The sequence below is a fragment of the Saccostrea cucullata genome, unplaced genomic scaffold, assembly GCF_032062105.1.
Source record: "Saccostrea cucullata isolate Sc308-1 unplaced genomic scaffold, CSIRO_AGI_Scuc_v1 ctg777, whole genome shotgun sequence".
In the NCBI taxonomy this organism is placed as follows: Eukaryota; Metazoa; Mollusca; class Bivalvia; order Ostreida; family Ostreidae; genus Saccostrea; species Saccostrea cuccullata.
In genome coordinates, this window is record NW_026941711.1 from 53,924 (window position 1) to 70,175 (window position 16,252).

The 16,252-nt window shown below is 34.0% G+C and overlaps 1 protein-coding gene across 2 annotated transcripts in view; it reads left to right on the top strand.

The window, feature by feature from the left end:
• LOC134258275 (uncharacterized) overlaps positions 1-16,252 on the top strand; it is a 65,715-nt gene that overhangs the window by 21,738 nt on the left and 27,725 nt on the right. Inside the window, exons 23-25 of one of the 2 annotated variants that reach the window (XM_062740804.1) lie at positions 185-314; positions 1,839-2,020; positions 2,860-3,098. In XM_062740804.1, coding sequence (XP_062596788.1) covers positions 185-314; positions 1,839-2,020; positions 2,860-2,946 — 399 coding nt within the window. In that variant the 3' untranslated portion in view covers positions 2,947-3,098. Of the gene's footprint in view, positions 1-184; positions 315-1,838; positions 2,021-2,859; positions 3,099-16,252 lie in introns of those variants that run through there. The other variant, XM_062740805.1, reaches the window with a different exon arrangement.

Genomic DNA, 16,252 nt, shown 5'->3' on the forward strand with positions numbered 1-16,252 from the left:
ACTTTAAGGTCCCTTTCGTCCATGTCTCAAGTATTTTTTGTGATATGCCCTGAGGAACGAAAAATCTTTCAGAGAAATCACGATTTTTACGTTCACTTTAAGGGTCCTCTGAGTCTTGTCCTAAGGTTATTTGTGAAAATATTTCTGAGGTATGTACACCGAAAAATTTTCTATTTGTTTTAAGGGTCCAACTCCCAGCCCTAGTACAGGACCGATGAAGGCAGCCGAGGGTCGCTTTTATATGTATCTGGAAGCAACTAATGCCAAACAACACGACCTTTCACGGCTTTCCCACCTCGCAAGCCACAAAGAAGGTTTGCACGTTAGACCCTTCTGTAAAAACTGTTTGGGAAAATTATATGGCGTAAAGGATTTTCTTAAATTTCTTAAATTATCTTATTTATTGTGATATAAGAAGCGTGAATTTTTTTCTTCAGAAAAGGACGACTGTATTTAACGCTGTATTTTGGATCTTTTTCGGTTGTTTTCTTGTGCTTTTAATATTTAACTTACTTTCATTTATATATTTACTACAATTGCCTTTTAATGAAACACCCAATTTAAATATGAAACAATTAGACTGTAAAAAAGTAACGAATTTAATTTTTTTTTTCCTCACAGTTTTCCAAATGAGGGATAATTTACACTTACCTGCCCTTAAATGAACATTATATATGTATGAGAGGTGGGGCTACCATCGGAAGAATGGTTCTAAAATTAGACTGGATGAATAACAATGACATCTCTATTTTCCATCTTTTTTTTAGTTATTTCAAAATGAGAACATTTATTAACACTTTTTTTACTCACAATCTCCCACACTAAGTTCTTCTATTTTCCATCTTCCTATTTATTCTGTACGACACAAATACATTATTTAATAATATTTAATACGTATAAGCCCAATCATGTATGTAAAGGATATTTTTTATTCGATAGCTGACTATTTATAACTAATATGTTCTAGCACAGTTTCCTACTCAGCATAAAACATTCTACCTACCGGAATATAAATCACGTGACGGAATTTAATATTCACACAATTTCCTGAGTTATGATATCACGTGGTATATCATAATTTTCAACGCGTCACAGCACTTGGTCACAACAGAGAGAGCAAGTGTGAGAAGAAGCAGTTTTTGTTTTCTATTTGAAATCGTTATCGCATGTTTGTCTATTAATCTCCTTTTAACAGAACATTACATATGCAAATATACAACTACTGTTAAATGGAAAACAATAGACAAATATGCGCTGATTATGTATAAAGTCGGTGAAAAAGAGGGCGTACTCATTATCCTACGGATTGGAAGATATTGGTACAGTATGACCCCGCCTCTGAAAATGATTCGTACATCGTTCGGACATACTTTTATTAATTGTAATTAAGCTGTAGATTAGATTTTGATCATCCCTGCAAAAGAAAAATGTCTGTTTTGAAAGTTATTATTATGACGTAAATTTATCATATCCTTTTCAGTAATAATGAAGAAAATCAAGTTTATAAACTCAGATGGACACAACATACAAATAAAGTGTTCAACTTTTCTATCATCGTTTAATATATTTAATATATAAATATTTTATTTTATTTGAATTAGGGGAAACACAACAGAATATATTATATTAAATGTCAAACCCTGAAATTAGGGTGCAGTATAGTAAGGGTCCTTAACAATACCTTTCATTAAAATGCAGTTATTTGATTTTTTTGAAGTTTTGTTTTTGAAAATTACGATTGTAAACAAAATATCTTGCTAAATCTTTTAACATATATGTCTAAAATTTATTGCTTATTTGTGTTCTTGAATACATCACAAAAAAGAAATCTATTGCAGATAAAACATATTGCCTGCAAATGCAGTATTCCTTGATTGGTGAGGACATAGGCGAATTGATTGTTGTTGAGTTCGATTATGTAAACTGGAAGAACAATATCAAAGTCAGAAAAACCGGGCAGCAGTTAGCGGGCGAATGGTTGTACCTAGAAACGGATGTAAAACTCAACGCTAACACTTACGTGAGTAGAAATAATGTTTAAGTCTCTTTAGTTCCCTACCGGTGAAACCGGAGGGGGCTATAAGTTTCCTCTTAGTCTGTCCGTCTGTCTGTCTACCCGTTCGTTTGTCTGTCATGTGTTACACTTAGTTTTTCACACTTTTTTTTTTCTAAGCGCTTGCAGATTTTAAGATTTTTGGTATACGAGTGTATTTTCAAGAGTAACAGAATAAGTTTGAAATTCATTCCGTGTCAATGATTTTTGACAGATCTAGAGTTATGGATTTTTTTAAAATTGAGATTACGATCGGTTTTTGTGATGCACTAAATAAATATTCCAAATGAGCATCTATCATAGAGAGAAAAGGGGAACCCGGCAGGGGAAATGTATTGCTTAAGCAATTCTCCCAGAATGCTTGTTTAGAACATGTATATAAACATTTAATTTGTGGAAATGCTGTAATTTTACATTTTACTTATTATATAAGGGATGACAATTTGTAACCGGAATTACTCGATCGGAAAGATGGAAATTGGTAAGACAATCTGCAATCGGTTAGTCGTAAAAAATAAATGCGTATTTTGACGAACGGTTAACCGGTTAATCGATTGGGTTGTCTTGCGGTTACCCGATTAGCAATTCTGTATTTTATTGCCAACCCTACTATATGGTTACAACTGATAATTTATGAAAGTTTTTGCTACAGTTGATAGTTTATGGACCTTCTCTTGTTACAGCTGATATTTTTATACAAGTCTTCTTGTTACAGCTAAAAATTATGAAAATCTCTTGTAACTGCTGATACTTTATGGACGTTTTCTTGTTACAGATAAATATTTATGGACGTTTTCTTGTTACAGCTGCTAATTTATGGAATTATTGGATCGGGTTATCGAGGAGACATCGCCATAGACGACGCAAAACTGTTTCCATACCCCTGTCCATAGGAACTACGGATGTACAGTGACACTTGATTTTGTTAACGCCAGGAAACCCTCTATTGTCATCCCCCTGGACATAGACTTTATTATTTGATTTCAACTACATGTATGAAAAGGGCGTGCCCTGATTATAAACTTTAAGGAACTTAAAATACTTAGCTTCACGTAGCAGACAGAATAATCTTCTGTGAGCTTTCAATGTTTAATTGCTTTTTAGTCTTTATTTGCATTTTTTATTTAATTATCATGTACATGTATACACGTTTTTCGACTACTTGACTTTTAAACAATTCTTGACTATTTCATGTGTCCTTTGATGAATTTCTCTAAATCCACGTGTATTTTTATTGCTTTGAGAATAAAATGTTTGCAACAATACATCTACAGCTTTAAATACTGTAGCACTGGTAAGAGCGGCTGTTTCGAGTTTTACCTAACGTGTCTAGTTTGAATTCAGACCAAAAAGACTATCTTTGTCCTTCAGGCTGGACCGCATAATCCAGGGTCCGTGTCGCAGTAATTGCTGGCAAGAAAACATCTTTAAAAGCTCATTGGCTTTTGTGCCAATTGTAAATCTCTCACATTTGCAGCCTGTCACTAGCAAGAGGCGGAGTCTCTCTAAACCGCGCAATGGAAAGTAGAATGGAACGGAAAATGCAATGATTTAAATAGCATGTTAGTATTTTTTCAATAGCAACATTAAAGGCTTTTGCGACGAGCGGGAAAATGTTTTACAAGGTCATCCATAACGCATCTCAAAACACCTTTAATATAATTTAAAATTAATATACTGAGATTTATATTTAAAGTAAGGGTTTACTTAACTTAATATACAGCAAAATACTAGATATAATTTAACACGGAAAGCTATTTGGGGGGTATATATATGAACGACTCCAAAGTGCAATGGGACTCCAAAGTCCGATGGTCACGCAAAACACCGATGGTTTGACAAGCTAAAGTCAGATGGTGTACGTGCAGTCGCCAAAGTCCGATGGTGTTGGAGAAAGATACAAGTTTGTGACGTCATCATACTATTGCGCCAAATATCGGTGCTGAGTTATGCCACATAACATTGAAATACGCAAATATCTAATAGATTAGAGAGGTTGAGATTTCAAACGCGTACGTGCACGTGTACGTCTAGTAAGGGAATAACCTAAATTCTGTGTGTATTACATCAAAAATTTTAGTGACGTCAATATTGCTACACGTTCGTAAAACTTGTATATGGAATCTACGTAACTGAAAACGTGCAGCTTAAATAATAAAAATTAGCCAATTTAACAAGGCCCGATCTACTTGATCTGCGCATACGTTTTAACGCAGGCCAGCGTCGACTCAGGCACGTCACAATACTCTTGACTGCCGTCACAATTGAACACAATAACGTCACAATTAAAATGACGTTAAATTGCGCTAAAATGTTTCGCTTATGTTGCTTACCTGGTAGCTCTATAGATTATGCATTGAAACCTGTCATTTCTATTATTATTCTTTTAAATATTTAAATTAATAAACAACTTTTGAACCTAATTAATGTTGAGGAATCAATTTTTTGGTACAGATTCATTAATTTTATCCTGTTTTATTTGAATTTGTGAGTTTAAACAAACAAACACTGCAACTAAAAGTAAACGATTTTAGTCTTTTGAACATGCTGAAGCGTTTATACACACTCTTTTTATTGCGGACTTAAATATGCATGAATTATTTTAGTTTTAAGAAATAAAATAATTCTATAAATCATTTAAATTGAATCCCCGAAATATTTTATTTTTCTGTATATTACATGATATTGGTAAAAATCGCAGTTCTGTCGCCTTTACCCCCCCCCCCCTCCTCCCTCTTCCCCTTTTTTTCACACGTAAAACAACGTCGCGTGCTAAGAGAAAAACAAAGCATGGCGAAAAAATTATTTCATAATGTAAAAATTATTTATTTTTTAGAAACTTATACAGTACTGCAATCGTTTGTTGGTGTTATGTAAACCCATTGCGACCTATCAAATACGTAGTTGGACAGAATAAATCCAAATTTTGTGTTTTGACATGCCCCCTTTTCACTGCAATAAAAGCTACCTCCAATTTTCTTTTCATTTTTTATAAGAAGAATGAAACTTGCATAAAATATGTGAAAATCAAAGAATTTCATCATGTCTTTTTTTTCAAATTGTAAATTTCTTTGTTTATTGAAGAGTTTTAGTATGTAATTGTGTATAAAAACACGAAAAATGGTCAATACCTTGACAGTGCCCCCATTTCACTACAATAAAGGCAAGGTAACAAAATTTCATTTGAATTTTTCTAAGCATAAAACAAAAAAGTATATTTCCAAGAATTAAAATTTTTTATCATTCCGTTTTTGTAATTTTCAACTAGATCGGGCCTCGTTAAGTGTGTAAATGTTACCCTTATACATTGTACAATGTACCAGTAGGATGTTTAGTTTCATGGGCACTTTTTTCTACTAACTATAATTAAACTGACGACAAAAAACTAGTTGAAACAGAGACACCGATCGCGGTGTACACGTACATGTTACACGTCATAAAAATCTCAACAGACAAATTAAAAAAAACATGTACGTCAAAATATACACAGTTAAACATAAGCGTACAAGTTTAAGATCTAAACTTCTCTCTTATAATGAATAACGGCCGATCTAAAAAATAATAATATAATACCAATATGTAATCTAGTTCCAGAATAGTAAAATTTATTTCCAGACCCTAAATTGTACAGTTGTAATTTACAACACGTTGGTACGTATTACATATATTTAGACAAAAGGTGAATTTTATAGTTCTCGGAGTCCTCCACAGTGTACACTTTTCCTTTGTTATCATCCATGTCAACTTTGGTTACCCGTCCCTTCCTCCAGTAGCCCGACAGGAAAACGTTTGTTCCCGCAGTTTAAAATCTACGGGATCAAACTTCTGCAGTGTTGCTACAGTCGCTGTTTTTTTTTTAGGAAAGAGTTCCTGTGCATACAAGTCGTTGTTCCAGTGATCATGTTGTTGAATAAATTTTACAATTTTAAAATCATTCAATATAGCTCTTTTCTTTAGATTATCTTTTTGCTCTCTTTATTAAATACAACCGACTTCTAGGCGAGTATATACGGATGTACGAATCTACTATTTTCTTTGGGTTTTGAAAACCTCAAAACAACGTTAAAAGATTAATGTCAGAATACTATCACATCATAAACGTTAATAACTTTTCCCGCACCATAGGTAGGACTTTGTCGTGTCAGACCATCGCACTTTAGCGCAACGCATCTCATAGGAAACAGCCATCGGACTTTGGCCTGACCATCGGACTTTGGCCTGACCGTCGGACTTTGGTGTCTGTAAAGACGGTTAGACCGCGTTCCATCGGGGTTTGGCGAAACCATCGGACTTTGGCGTCCCATCTCACTTTGGAATCTTACACGTATATATAAAGGGGAGTGATTGCTTGCAGGAAAGGACTGCTGTAATCAATCTAAAACAATTAAATCTAACAAAACAAAACTCGGATATGGCTATAATCACCCTGTTGGAAGGTCACACCCAGTCATTGCACTTTTCTCTGTTTCATTACAACAACTTAATAATCTTTTTATGCCTAAGAATACCCGTACTTGTAGCTCATTTGTTCAGTGCCACATTACATTTCCTTTATAAGGAGGAAGAGGTTTGCTAGTGTTTAAAACTTCCTTCTTACATACACACGTAATGCATCTGCCAAGAATTCGATGCATTTGTGTATCTCACGAGCACATGTCTCATGCTCTTTATCTGCTTGTGGCACAACCCAAAATTGATTAAGTTTTTATATTAATATGTCAGTTATCCCTAACATAATGTTAACCATGGATATATTTTGCAATCAATTTACATGCTTAAAATACACAGTATTTATTTACGATTCAATGGTGTAATATGATGAAACCTGCATGCCAATAGTAAAACATACTTAAATAAAACAATTAATTGACCTTATGCACATAAACTATAGCAATATATCTATAAAATAAATTCATTTGGTTATTATGGTAAAAGATCAAAGAAACACGCATTAATATTAGCATTTTCCATTCCTGTTCAGGGACCGGAATCTGTAAAAAAAAAAACAAAAAAAAACATGCATTATTTGCTTCGCTTGTTGTTATGTATAGATGTCGCTTTAATTTAATCACGTGATCATTATACTTGTATATAAACCATGACTTTTGTTAATTTGTTAGTCTGTTGGCTCGAGGGTTCTGAATAAGAACCATAGTTCCTGGATAAGGAAATAGATGCCAAGTGAAAGTCCTGAATAAGGCAACCATTCCTGGATAAGGAAATATCATAGCTTTGATCCTGAATAAGGATACCTATTAATTTATGCTGTGCCTTGCTATGCCATATGTTTGCAATTGATGACTGATAGACTTCCAATAAATTCTATGAAACTACAACATCTTTTCATTCAAAGAAGTAAGAAATCAAAAGAACCCCGTAACACTTTTTTCAGTTTGATGTTACACTTGGTCCTAGCTTTGAGCGGAGTATATCTTTATTTTCATTAACTAATGTTATTAGTAACAAACGTTCTTCCTTCGTCCAATTTGCATTCCTCTTTTTTTCTCTGCTTCTCGTCAGTTGCCATGTCGTTTGTGAATGATTTAAACATATTTACCTCCTTAACAAAAGAGCGCACTTTTTTGTTCGTGAATTTCTACGCGTTGCTAGGTGATTGAACTTAAGTATGCTAATTTTCTTAGAGTAAAAGTAGCTAAGAATTCGCCTCAGAATTTTTTTTACTACTTAAGAAAAACTTTTAAGAATAATCTTAGAAGTTTTATGAATTCCGACTCCTCCAACAGTTTTGGTCTGATTTCATTATAACTTGGCACAAAAGTAGAGTACACTACGATACATAATTTGGTTCTCATGAACAGTTTTGTCATAGTTAAAAAAAATAGAAATTTCTGTGAAATTCCTTTAAAACACTACTCCTCCTACAGTTTTGGTCTGATTTCATTATAACTTGACACACAAGCAGAGTACACTACGATACATAATTTGGTTCATCGATTTTGATTTTCATGAACAGTTTTGTCATAGTTACTTAAAATAGAAATTTCTGTGAAATTCCTTTAAAACACTTCTCCTCCTACAGTTTTGGTCTGATTTTAATATAACTTGGCACACAAGAAGACTAAACTTATGAACTTAATTTTATTAATTACTGCCTTTTGCAAAAATTCAAATCCAAGTGTTTCTTTTCCTTTCTTTTACGTACAGACCAGTAAAGCTACAGTCTCATCAGAGACTTCTTGTTTTTGTTCCTTATCTTCATATGATTTATCCTTCCTTGGCCAAATCTGGGGTTTTCAGTGTTCAGTGGACACGTTCAGCATCTCGAAAAATAACTTTGCTGTGTGTATATCTCACCGAATTAAATTGATATTCTGGTTAAATTAAATAGACCTGGAATAATAATACAATACCAACGCCATGGTCCAAAGGAAATATCATTAAAGTGCCAAAGAAAGGAGATCTTACTAACTGCAATAACTGGAGGGGCATTACATTACTATCAATACCTAGTAAGATTTTCAGCAGAATAATTATTGACAGAATTAAAACTGCAATAGATGCCAAACTAAGACAAAAACAAGCAGGTTTAAGGAAAGGGAAAAGTTGTTGCGACCAGGTGTTTACCCTACGAAATATTATAGAGCAATGTACAGAGTGGCAAAGACAGCTTATATTAAACCTTATAGATTTCCAAAAAGCCTTTGACAGTATCCACAGGAAAAGTCTATGGAAGATCGTAAGACATGGAATACCATCAAAGATAGTAGAACTGATAAAAGCCCTACTCTTTGGGGCAGAATGCTGGAGAATGACAGGAGACATATGCAAACTCTCTAGTTTCCACAATGGATGCCTCAGAAAGATCATGAGGATTTTCTGGCCAAACAAAATCACAAATGTGGAACTACATGAGAAGGCCAACACAGACAATATGAAAACTCTGTAGACTAAACGGAGATGGCGATGGATAGGGCATGTGTTGCGGAAGCCAGCCGACTGCATCACCAAAGTAGCCCTTAGATGGACACCGGAAGGGAAGAAGAAACCTAATCGGCCAAAGAACACATGGCGAAGGACGGTTGAAAAAGAAATGAGGGACCATAAGCTAACGTGGGGAGAGCTAGAACGAAATGCAAAAGATAGAGAGAAGTGGAGAAATCTAGTCCTTGCCCTATGTGCCCATGGGCATAACAAGGACAAGGTAGGTAGGTAAATTGATAAAAGATACGTACTATTTATGTCAAATCAAACTTCCTTGAAAAAGAGCTCACACAAGGGAAGGGAAGTTTCTTTAGATCATGTAGATAGTCGTGAAAAAATCTATGGATTTCGCGAACTATCCCCGGCAAAATCCCAATGACGGAAAATTCATACCCGGCAAAATTTATCGTGCAGGCGGTTAATTCTGCCGGTTCTTATTGAAAACACTGACATAAAGAGTTTATAATGACAATTAAATCTAAAAATGGATGAGTTCCTGATCAAAAATGCACTCAAGATTTAGATTTATAACTAGGAAAAAACTGCGAGTTTAATGTACGACTTGCTTCGTTAAACTTTATTTGCAGTTTTATTTTAGATAATCTTGTACACAAGGATTTCGACACGCTGTTCTTTAGAACAATTCTTGGCTATCTGAAATGTCTTCTAATGAATTTCTTTTAATTAAACCTTTGTATAAGAGAATAACACGTTTGCAAGAAAACATGGTCTTTTTATTCAATTTTATTAATGTTGTTTGTTTGTGTTTCATAATTTTCATATTATCAAATGTGAGCTGTGATTCTTTTTTTAAGTTTGAAATAAGACTTGCATGACCATTTAAATACCATTGAAGAAGGGCAAACTTTGCCCTTAAGTCTAAGGTTCGAATCCACCTCAGGACATGGTGATCGGTGCTTCGGGCGAGACCGTATAATCCGAGGTTCCGTGTCGAAAAATGTTTGTCTGTAATTGCTCAGTGGCTCTAAGGGTCGAGTATAGCCCTAAATTGCAGTCCTGTTCAACCAAGTAGAGGGGTGACGTGTTTGCTGTGTAAAATGAAAGAAAAAAGTGAGCTAGCTCACATACCCCACGCTCCCCCAAAACTTGACGGTGTAACACATAATGAAAGGCACAGTGCACTTTAAATACATATACACATTTAAATACATATTATAGATCAAAAAGGGCAATAATTGCAAAAAAATCTTCACATCAAAATGTCTTGCATATTTAAATGTGGAATGAAGTTTCTAGATAAATAATGGAATCAAAATTTCTTGACATTATACAAATCCAAACATTAATTTGAAGTGGTTGGAAGGGGGGGGGGTGGGGGGTGAGAAATTTTCTTGAATAATAGGCAAAACTCTTTGGGATAAAATAATGGAATATGTCCTTAATATCTGCATAGGTTGATGAAACTATGTACAAAAGTTTAAGAGGAGTGGTGCTAACAAACTCTTCATCTTTATATTCAAGATATGGCCAAAAAGTCTAAGTTGGAAAGTGTGGAAATTCCCGAAAAAATAAAGGAATCGGAATTTCCTGGTAATATGCAGATCTACACATTGTGTCCTAAATACTTGCAAAGTTTAACGAAATTCTGTGCAGCGGTTTATGAGGAGTTGCTCTGATAAACTGTTCATCTCTATATTCAAGGTATGGCCAAAAACCTAAGTTTTTAGTGCGAAAAGTCCCGGAATAAATAAAGGAATCGGAATTTCCTGGTAATATGCACATCTACACATTGCGTCCTAAATACCTGCAAATCTTGACGAAATTCTGTGCAGTGGTTTATGAGGAGTTGCGCTGACAAACTGTTCATCTCTTTATTCAAGGTATGGCCAAAAACCTAAGTTAAAAAGTGCGGAAAGTCCCAGAAAAAATAATGGAATCGGAATTTCCTGGTAATATGCACATCTACATATTGTGTCCTAAATATCTGCAAAGTTTAACGAAATTCTGTGCAGTGGTTTATGAGGAGTTGCGCTGACAAACTGTTCATCTCTTTATTCAAGGTATGGCCAAAAACCTAAGTTAAAAAGTGCGGAAAGTCCCAGAAAAAATAATGGAATCGGAATTTCCTGGTAATATACACATCTACACATTGTGTCTTAAATATCTGCAAAGTTTAACGAAATTCTGTGCAGTGGTTTATGAGGAGTTGCGCTGACAAACTGTTCATCTCTATATTCAAGGTATGGCCAAAAACCTAAGTTAAAAAGTGCGGAAAGTCCCAGAAAAAATAACGGAATCAGAATTTCCTGGTAATATGCACATCTACACATTGTGTCCTAAATACCTGCAAAGTTTGACAAAATTCTGTGCAGCGGTTTATGAGGAGTTGCGCTGACAAACTGTTCATCTCTTTATTCAAGGTATGGCCAAATGAATAAGTTAAAAAGTGCAGAAATTTCCAGAAAAAATAATGGAATTGGAATTTCCTGGTGATATGCACATCTACACATTGTGTCGTAAATACCTGCAAAGTTTGACGAAATTCTGTGCAGCGGTTTATGAGGAGTTGCGCTGACAAACTGTTCATCGCTATATTCAAGGTATGGCCAAATGCCTAAGTTAAAAAGTGCGGAAATTCCCGAAAAAAATTATGGAATCGGAATTTCCTGGTAATATGCACATCTACACATTGTGTCCTAATTACCTGCAAAGTTTGACGAAATTCTGTGCAGCGGTTTATGAGGAGTTGCGCTGACAAAAAAAGAGGACTGACTGACGGACGGGTCAAAAACATTATACCTCCCGCAACTAGTTGCGTGGGGTATAAAAATTTATTCGATTTACGGGCAAATCATCTGAAACATACAAAGGGGGACTGAAACTTCAGCTTACCAATGAAGACAACATTATAGCCAAGAAGGTAAATTGTCTCTTTTGGTATACAATGTATGTTATTTTACTCTACACTGGTTTTCGTCACTTATTTCTTCGATTTCGTGAATAGGTAAATGACTTCTATGCTACATTCCTCGACTCTCTTAGTAATGATGGGCCTTTTAAGACTTTTTACCGCCGGTAAACCCCGTCGCTGCTTAGTCTTTTCAGTATGCGATATGGTGAACAAGTACTGGTATTTAACAAATTAAAGGGTCTGAAGAAGCAAATGACGGTTAAAGTGGGACTGCAGGGAAACTTTTCCAACCACTTGAGTAAGAGGACGTGTTCGTGCTATACTCAATTATATCAGGAAGGGATCGACGAGCAGGAGATCATTTATTGGACAGAACAGGATTGGAACAGCAATCAGAAACATTAAAGGTTTTTTTTTTTAAAAATTCATGCTACATTTCATAAAGACGGCGTGTCGTTATTTTTATAAATTATCGTTTTCCTCATTATATGTCTTCTAAGAAGTGTAACGACAGACATCTCTGGAAAGAAAAGAGTTTGTTAAAATTACAAGAAATTGAATTTCCGCAGCAAATATAAATACATAATTCACATCTTCCTAACCCAACTTCGAATTCTGTGCCTAAAGCAGACCTACCTACAATTTTCATTGCAAAGGTGAATTTTCAGTACATTTTTGGGTGGAATTTTAGAGGTAAAAGCGTAATCAATCTGTTTTCCTATTTTGTCTTAATATAATACTTAATTTTCCTTCAAAACAGCCGAAATTGTACATTACTAAACAGAGCTGGCATAAACTTTTCTTTTTCGAATCATCTATCAGCAAAAGATGTTTTGAATAATACCAGTATCCTTTATCAAACTCAGTTCAACAGTACATCCTTAGTGATACATTTTGGTCAATTTATATCAAATCACTTAATTAAAGGCTTGCGTCTGCACGTTTAAACATATCGTACATTTTATCATTGTATTTTATCTTTTTAACACTCGCTTTTATCTATATCTTGTTTTAAGCAATGTGAAAATCAACTAAAATGACTATAGAAATTACTGTACTTATTGTGATATCATTTAATAGTTTTATTAATTAACGTATGTAGTAGATTGAATACTGTTCGTTATCTCCATATCTTTCTCTTATTAATTAAAGTAAGTAATGCCTTATCGTCTTCGCAGTGCAGTTAAGGCAACATTTTCTATAAAAACTCACGGAATCCGAAACATTTTTTGCCTAACAGTTTTATTTTCTAGCAAGACACTCTAGTTAAAATATCTATTTGTTATCTTGAAGAGTATGTCCATCGCTTTTCACATCGGTATTTTTAGGTCAAAAAATGATATGTCAAATTTAACCAAAAAGGCAAGGGTAAGGCAAACAAAAAATTAACTGCAAAATGTTTTACGTTGTCCCTATGTATCTTTACTTTCTCAAAAGTGATGCTCATTCAGCTAGTTTTCCGATATAATTAAATTATTCAGCTAAAACAGACAGAATTGTATGAAAAATAGGATATTTTCCTAATTTCATCGTGAATTATAAATTAACTAAAGGATTATAAAGAAATGAGCATCGCTTTTTGAAAACTACACAATAAAATAAATAATTTAAAATAAAAACCTACTTTTAAATTGTTGCCTTGCCCTTGCACTTTTTGATTAAAAATTGAAATCTTGGAAGAGTCAATCTAATTATAGTTTTCAAACGCATCATTGACCCAGCATGGGAGATAACTCTTGAGTAATTGCTATAGTTTGTTTACCTCGTAAATTTTATTAAATATACATGCGGACAGGGCTGGACTCTTGTTTTAACTAAATCAAAATGAATAAAATTCTTGACATTTCTTTCTATTTTGTGTATTCGTTCTCGATACATTGTACACATTTACTGTATAGTAAAAGACGTCTTTCAAACCTCCCGCAGTTCCTCAAAGAAGTTAGTGACCTAGTATTACACACACATAGGTCTAAATATTGCCGCTATATTCGTGTAGAAAACAAAATGGTTAATTAAAATATAGCTTCCTCCATTAATAAGAAATTAATTAGATACGTATCTAAACCCCTCTCTTACTAATGTACGCATAGTCGTCGGAACCGGGGGGGGGGGGGGCTTAGCCTGCCTATAGCTACTTATTTGCAAATTATATAGATAACATAATGTAGGCATTGGAATTTACCTTTCTCTGTTGGTTTACCCCCCTCCTCTCAAATAGCCCCCCCTTTCATTTTGCTTCCGACGCCTATGGTACACACTCTTGTGTTAATAATTTTTCTTTTCTTTCTGCATACGAGATCATGAGGGGGAGGGGCTGGCAGATTTTAGAAATAAATACTTGCAGATCAGTGATCTCGCCCTTCCACGAATCAGTCAGAGTTTTTAAATTTTTTCTTGCTTGTTTGAGTTTTCAATGAGAAAAATAAATAAATAATCTGTCCTTCATCTTGTTGATCGGAAATAAATATTCATCTGTCCTTCATTGACATGAAAATGAAAACAATCTGACTTGGAAAAACTTGCCACCCCCCCCCCCTTCCCTCAGAACCAAATGGTGGTCCCCTATCCTATTTTGAATCAATTAGGGGGGTCTCTTGTCTCCTGTTTTTGGTAATATTATTGAAAAATAAATGAACACAATGTACATGCTGGAAATAAGATCTTGATGGACATCAGTACCCTCCACATAAACAGTATGCAATTTAAGATTTTCAAATCTTAATAGCCTTTCAACACCTGTACAGTAAATATAAGAAAAAGTCAAATTATTATTTCTAGAAAATTTATTATATAAACATATCTTTACAAATCCAATGACAGACTAGGAATGCAGGGCAGGTGCAAATTATTTTCATCACCTCATGTTCTTGCGGATAGAATGAATTCTGAAAATATGAGAAAAATCAGGAAATACCATTATTGAAAGTAATTTTTGTTTAAAAAAGTGAAATAAAGAAAATGCATTAAAACATTTAACATAGAATGCATATACATGTTTTCAATTCTTCTGTTAGTTTTTAATTATTATCAAAACAATTCAATAATCTTGCCAAGAATATTGTATGGTTTATAGCTAATATTGAGCATACCAGTTTCTTTAAATGTTGGCTTAACTTGCTGCCTGACTGAATCCATTAGTCCAATATTTGGGAATAGCTAGGCCTACAACACAATATATAAAGTATGCAGTTATATGCTATGAGATTACTAAATATACATTGTCGAATAAAATGCCATTACATTTGACAAAGCAAATTATGCTGCATTGTATACTGTAGTTAATTTACACATGTATGTTATTCATAAAAAATGGCAAAAAAAAAATTGTGTTACAAAACTTCTCTGGGAAAGTGAAACCTCTGACATTTACAACAGTTATTGATAGAATATTTTCAAAACAAAATCCTGAGTTTCACCATTTAAAATACCAAAATGAACCAAAATTATATAGCACATGCATACTTTAAAAATGTTAAATTTTAATTAGAAGTATACATACCCTGTGGAGAAATGATACATTTTTTTATTTATTCGTTCTTCATGTGCTTTAAGCCTGAAACTCTGGACAGGTACAATGATAAAAGTATTATACAAATATTTTTAATGTACATGTAATCTAAACAAAAAATAAATATTTTTTTTCATAAATTTAAAAATTCTAGAAATTACAGCCAGTTGAGGTTCTATGTTTTCAACATAATGACACTGATAATTTTTTTGAATAGTGTAGCATGTTAGTATGTCAAAAGACGTGATCATTGCTTGTTTAGGCCTAGTCACTAGTTGATCATTGACTGAAAAAAGAAAACATTTCATTTAATTTAGTTTAAATTTGTGTTATTGATGACCTCCATTACTACACATATTGTCTCAAAGAAAATGAGCTAATTGACACAGGGGCTGACAAAGAAATTTTAAAGGCACTTGCCCAAGGGCAAGTACATGGTCAAAATTCACTTGCCCTACCTGAATTTTTGCCTGCCCTACCATACTGTATTTATAAATATATGAAAAAAAATACTGAGTAGAATATTGGCATACATATTGATTTTATTTTTGATAATTGGTTAAGTCACTTGCCCACGGGCAAGTGGTTGATAAAATTTCACTTGCCAAACCCTAAAATTCACTAGCCCCGGGCGTCGGGCAATGGGATTTGTTATCCCCTGTTGACAAGAACTCAGTACATATTTAGTGCAGTTAAATTTTAATAATTCTAAAAGTCGCGATTCTTAAAAAGGTCTAATAAATATTCATGAAAAAATCCAAAACGAGGCTAAGCTAGGCAGCAAATGCAATATGGCAGCCTCCAGTAGTTCGTCAACGAGAGACCTTTCCATTGTGCCAGATATTTCCTTTACTTTTGTGGAAAATTTTATCAGAAG